Below are 6,340 nucleotides of genomic sequence, written 5' to 3'. Positions count from 1 at the left end.
TTATAATAAAACCTGGATTCCAACTGCTCAGGTTGTGTGTGTGTGTGTGTGTGTGTGTGTGTGTGTGTGTGTGTGTGTGTGTGTGTGTGTGTGTGTGTGTGCGTGTGTGTGTGCGTGTGCGTGTGCGTGTGCGTGTGTGTGTGTGTGTGTGTGTGTGTGTGTGTGCGTGTGTGTGTGTGTGTGTGTGTGTGTGTGTGTGTGTGTTTCTCAGGGAGTTGGGTTAAAAGGCCAATTGATATGTGGCTGTCTCACCTACCTTCAATGAATGCACTGACTGTAAGTCGCTCTGGATAAGAGTGTCTCCTAAATGACCAAAATGTCAAATGGACATTACAATCTCATTTTTTATGTCTTAGCCATATTGAAAACCTAGTCAAACATCAAACAGCAAACCTCTTAACTGAATAAGAATACATTACTTGAAGATAATTAAATGTCAAGAGAACAATATGGTCTATATTGTTAAGGAAGACCACGGTTCCAATCTGATGCTTGAGGCATGCTTTTGAAGCTCCTAAAAGTGAATCTCCATAGGACATACTGTAATTACAATCTCAATGGATCTTCACTAATAGGGCTCTATTGAGGGCTCTACCTTGGTTCAAATATAATTAGTTATATTTAAAATACTAATTAACACTAGCCATACTGAATAAAGAGAAAACGTTATTCTCTTTAAACAGCATGCCTACCCAAACAAATACTTTGCCAGGCCTGCCTTGGAAATAAGAATGTGTTCTTACTGTAACAGGGATAAGTGAATAGTCGAGAACAAAAATATCTGTTAACTATAAGATGCCAGCTACTTGCTTGAATTCCACACATTGTATAACCTTAATCAGATAGCAATGTAATATGGGCCCTTTACGGTACAGTACATAACACGTAAATAATAATACAAAACATTATGTTGTATTGTCACATACACTGGATAGGTGCAGTGAAATGTGTTGTATTACACGGCCAGCCATAATAGTACAGCACCTCCGGAGCAAATTAGGACTTAGTGCCTTCCTCAAGGGCACCGACGTATTTTCACCTTCTCGGCTCAGGTATTCTTTCGGTTACTTACCCAATGCTCTAACTACTAGGCTACTGTACCTGCCGCACTCTCGGCGCGATCTACAGCAGAATACACTACTTCAAAGACATGGACATATGTTTTGATGTAACTAAAAACTGTGCTTGTGATCTACAGCAGTGATATATTTTCATAATAACATCACAGAAGCAGTTGGTAAATTATTCAAAACAGAGGACTCACTGTGGCATTTGTCCTAATATAATCAAATGTTTTTGAGTCTCGCAACTGCAGCTGCTTTGTTCTGTAAAACTTTGTTCGGTCTTCAACACATTAACAAATGAATGTCATCCACTTAACATTTACCAGAAACAGCAATGTAACACAGAGTTACATTACCATGATTCAAATCAATGCCTATTGGATTATAGGAGTGGGTACCAGACCTCTTTCACTTATAATGCAACACAAAACATTAAATATAAGAATACCTCAAATCATTCTACAAGTGTCAAAAGGAGATTACGTGCGTAAAAGTGTTATGTGTGATCTACTATGTAGATACAGTACGTGATCAAGCATTACACTGCACTGGGAGTTAGTGAAACCTTGTATAATGCTTTGACTGTTGGTGCATGAAGTACACCTGTTGCTTAAGAGGATACCACCTCCTCCACCGCCCTCATCATCACCAACACCACCACCACATTGTTGTACAATTGTAGCCTATATCTTTCTGATATTGGTAGCTTGCTACTAGCCTACACTTTCAACTAGACTTTCAATTGTAGCCTATATGCCAGGGTATATAGCTGCGCTTCAGATTGACCTGCGACTGGGTTTGGTGTTTGAAAAATGTATGCAGTCTACTGTAGCGCACTTAAATTAAGTAATTTAAAAAATATATATACAGACAATTACCACTTTCTAAACACTTTCTAACGCCCGTGCGTCAGGTGGTTCATGGAGTGACGTCATTTTTTGATAAATTGAGAAAAAGCATTAAGGGAAATTGGTAATATTCATTCATGTTCATCCTCCTTCCGTCACTCGTGTTTACGGGTACTTAACGTGGTGTGACACAAAAGCGCCTTCAAACTCACACTGTGCAGCCTGGAAGGTGAGAGAATCGTTCCGGGATTTCTTGTGCTGAGCGCCTCAGCACAGACAGCTTCAGTGGATCTGCAACAAAAAGCGATACAGCAAGTCGCGCCAGTGATAGCCTACATTTCAAATCAACACATCATTATTCAGTGGACGATGGGAAGCGGTGGCAACACATCGGACATTCCGTACCATATCTCACATTTGGCCATGATGAACAATAGTGTTTTTTGTCGGAACTTCAGCGATAACGTGAGTGTAGAGGCAAAATGTGAGAGAACAGACAACCTAGCCAAAGACTCGACACCAGTGATCATCGCGATTATAATCACGACTCTTTACTCTATCGTGTGTGTGCTTGGTCTGGTGGGGAACGTACTCGTCATGTATGTCATTATCAGGTAAGATATCACAAACTAATCCCATGTTTTATAGTCTACACTGCCCTGACAATTGTCCAGATGTTTGTTAAATCCTAGCCTAGTCTAGGTTAGTCTTTGTAAATTTCAAAGTAATAGGGACATCAATGGACAGTAACCCGCCATAAACGGGGACACCATAAGTAACTTGTTGCATTTTAAATCATGTAGAATAGTATGTGGTAAATTGTAAGAAACAGGTTGTTTATAGATGAATATGGCACCCTGCTCAATAATTAATCTGAACAGAGCATGTGAAGGAATGGCACCGGGAGTGAGGCGCATGTAAATCATGATATTGACCAGCAAATTGCTACATTATTTAGCCTGCGTAATTCATTAGGGAATTCATTACAACATGTGCTGAAGGCCATCATAAAAATAAAGCATATTGCATTATTTTTGTCAATAGGCAGAGCACTGCACCATGTGTAATCTCATGTAGCCTAGTCAGAATAAAATACTGCAAGAAAAAGCATTGCAATCACATGTTAATCAGACAATTACAATTTACAGCTCCAGTTGTTAAGGAATTTAGGCTAAAATGCAACGGATTTCCAGACCCTCATAGTCACCATCATAACATTAGCTGCCATAGAAACCATTGTTGTGGCACAGTAGAAACAATTGGCCACATAGGAGTTTAACATTATTTGTAATTATTGGTATTTAACTGTCATAAACACTTTACTTTGATAACATATATAGAGATATTTTAAGGAGCATATGCATTCCAAAATGCATGTCAAATTGGCCAGAAAAATGACAAGGCCTTGTATTTTGCAATAATATTAAAGGAAAATACAGTAATTACAGGCTTAACAGGTACAATATAACAATGTGTAATTGCACTATTATTACACTGAACCTGGCTATATGTCAATAGTAGTATGGCCTATACCCTTTCAATGAAAAATGATTCACTAGGATAAAGGCTCATTAGAAATGTATTGTATGTGTAGCCCTTGATATGCCCTTGTGAGACTGAGCAGCAGTCTGGCCTGCATGGAGACATTGAGAGGATGGATTGGCTACAAGACTGCTGATAGCTTTCTGATTGACATGTGTACATGTGTAACAGTATAGCTTCCGTCCCTCTCCTCGTCCCACCCTTGGCTCGAACCTGGACCCTCTGCACACATCAACAACAGCCACCCCTCGAAGCATCGTTACCCATCGCACCACAAAAGCTGTGGCCCTTGCAGAGCAAGGGGAACAACTACTTCAAGGCCTCAGAGCGAGTGACGACACCGATTGAAACGCTATTAGCCCGCATCACCGCTAACTAGCTAGCCATTTGACATCGGTTACACATGTTACTTTGTTACCGGTCCCAGCATGCGTCACACCATTTTCTATACAGACATAAAATATTTTAGTCACAGGTGGGTTGATTGAAGGGAGCTCATGCATCTTTTAGCATGCTGTTGCCAGAGATGTGTTTTTAATTAAACAGCTTCACTAATGTCCTTCATATTATACCAAAGGTGTTAAGAGCCTAACGCTTTGAAACAGTTGAGTATCTCCAGTCACCAGCCACAATCCCACACTGTCATTGAAAGATGCTCAAGGCCAGCAGTAAATCAATGCTGTTTCTCAGAAATGTCTTCCTCAGCCGGTGTGGACTTAGTAGCCCATCAGCATTCGCCTGCTTCTTTTAGTCTTTGATCAAAAGAGGAGATGACAACCTACTGATCTCTGCTGATGACATACAGTAGTCTAAGACTCCTGAGTAGAGTTCAGTTTTATCCAGACAAACTACTACCTCAGCTTGTCCAATAAGAACACAGATATTAATTAATCACAGCACAAGTTTCATTACGGTGTTCCCTACTGAACATGTGCCACATTGCCACACTTCACTATGACCCAGAGGCATGTAAGCTACTTTAAGCACAACCTCAAGAGAGTCAACTCCCTTGGGGAATTCAGAATCCACTCACAAAGTCCTCCATTTACCCCAATGAACGCCGTGGTGGTGAACTGATTGGCATTATGATTAAACTTTTTTTTAAAGACATGTAGCCTGAGATTGCTGTGCATAACTCGTGAAAATCTTGCATTGACGTCAATGCATGATGTACACAAAATCAAGTTAGTCATTCCTATCTCAAATTTGGATTCTTTCCTAAGTGCGTACCAACTTAATAGCTCTAGTAACTGCAAAGACCTTTTGAAACTTTATATGTTAAAAACAGCTACACAGTGGACAATGTTCATTCCATTAACAACAACACCTAACCCACCCTCAATCTTCCACTAGATCAGCTCTTTCATCCAGAAACTCTCACAAGCACAAACAAATGACAATCAGTGTCACCCACAGAATGATATCTGCACACTCGTGGAAAATCCATTCTAGTTGTCAGAAAAACTGCAGGAAACTGCAGGGAAAATAGTGCAGAGTGCTTTTTGTTGTCATGGAGACACCAAGGCTTTCTCTCTGACCATCCCTTCCCCCAGTCAGTCTACCAAATCATCCCTCCCCCAGTCAGCCTACCAAATCATCCCTCCCCCAGTCAGCCTACCAGACCATCCCTTCCCCCAATCAGCCTACCAGAACATCCATTCCCCTAGTTAGTCTACCAAATCATCCCTCCCCTAGTCAGTCTACCAAATCATCCCTCCCCACATTCAGGCTACCAGACCATCCATTCCCCTAGTTAGTCTACCAAATCATCCCTCCCCCAGTCAGTCTACCAGACCATCCATTCCCCTAGTTAGTCTACCAAATCATCCCTCCCCACATTCAGTCTACCAGACCATCCATTCCCCTAGTTAGTCTACCAAATCATCCCTCCCCACATTCAGGCTACCAGACCATCCATTCCCCTAGTTAGTCTACCAAATCATCCCTCCCCCAGTCAGTCTACCAAATCATCCCTCCCCCAGTCAGCCTACCAGACCATCCCTCCCCACAGTCAGGCTACCAGACCATCCATTCCCCTAGTTAGTCTACCAAATCATCCCTCCCCCAGTCAGTCTACCAAATCATCCCTCCCCCAGTCAGCCTACCAGACCATCCCTTCCCCCAGTCAGCCTACCAAATCATCCCTTCCCACATTCAAGCTACCAGACCATCCATTCCCCTAGTTAGTCTACCAGACCATCCATTCCCCTAGTCAGTCTACCAGACCACCCTTTCCCCTAGTCAGTCTACCAGACCATCCATTCCCCTAGTCAGTCTACCAGACCATCCATTCCCCTAGTCAGTCTACCAGACCATCCCTCCCCACATTCAGGCTACCAGACCATCCATTCCCCTAGTCAGTCTACCAGACCATCCATTCCCCTAGTCAGTCTACCAGACCATCCCTTCCCCCAGTCAGCCTACCAGACCATCCCTTCCCCCAGTCAGCCTACCAAATCATCCCTTCCCACAATCAGGCTACCAGACCATCCATTCCCCTAGTTAGTCTACCTGACCATCCATTCCCCTAGTCAGTCTACCAGACCACCCTTTCCCCTAGTCAGTCTACCAGACCATCCATTCCCCTAGTCAGTCTACCAGACCATCCATTCCCCTAGTCAGTCTACCAGACCATCCCTTCCCCCAGTCAGCCTACCAGACCATCCCTTTCCCTAGTCAGTCTACCAGACCATCCATTCCCCTAGTCAGTCTACCAGACCATCCATTCCCCTAGTCAGTCTACCAGACCATCACTTCCCCCAGTCAGCCTACCAGACCATCCCTTCCCCCAGTCAGCCTCTTGCAGTACAATAAAACACCAGGTGTGATCCATTCCCTGAATTGCTGTTAACACTTACATTTTTGGGTCACAAACAATGCATTCAA

The 6,340-nt window shown here is 42.8% G+C and overlaps 1 protein-coding gene across 1 annotated transcript in view; it reads left to right on the top strand.

The window, feature by feature from the left end:
- The first annotated feature begins 2,069 nt into the window (after positions 1-2,069).
- Positions 2,070-6,340, top strand: part of LOC110502978 (delta-type opioid receptor) — a 40,628-nt gene continuing 36,357 nt past the window's right edge. Inside the window, exon 1 of the mRNA XM_021581332.3 lies at positions 2,070-2,526. Coding sequence (XP_021437007.1) covers positions 2,282-2,526 — 245 coding nt within the window. The 5' untranslated portion in view covers positions 2,070-2,281. The remainder of the gene's footprint in view (positions 2,527-6,340) is intronic.

This window comes from Oncorhynchus mykiss, chromosome 23, assembly GCF_057628025.1.
Source record: "Oncorhynchus mykiss isolate SJ-2025 chromosome 23, ASM5762802v1, whole genome shotgun sequence".
Lineage (NCBI taxonomy): Eukaryota > Metazoa > Chordata > Actinopteri > Salmoniformes > Salmonidae > Oncorhynchus > Oncorhynchus mykiss.
This window is presented reverse-complemented; position numbering and strand designations above follow the sequence as displayed.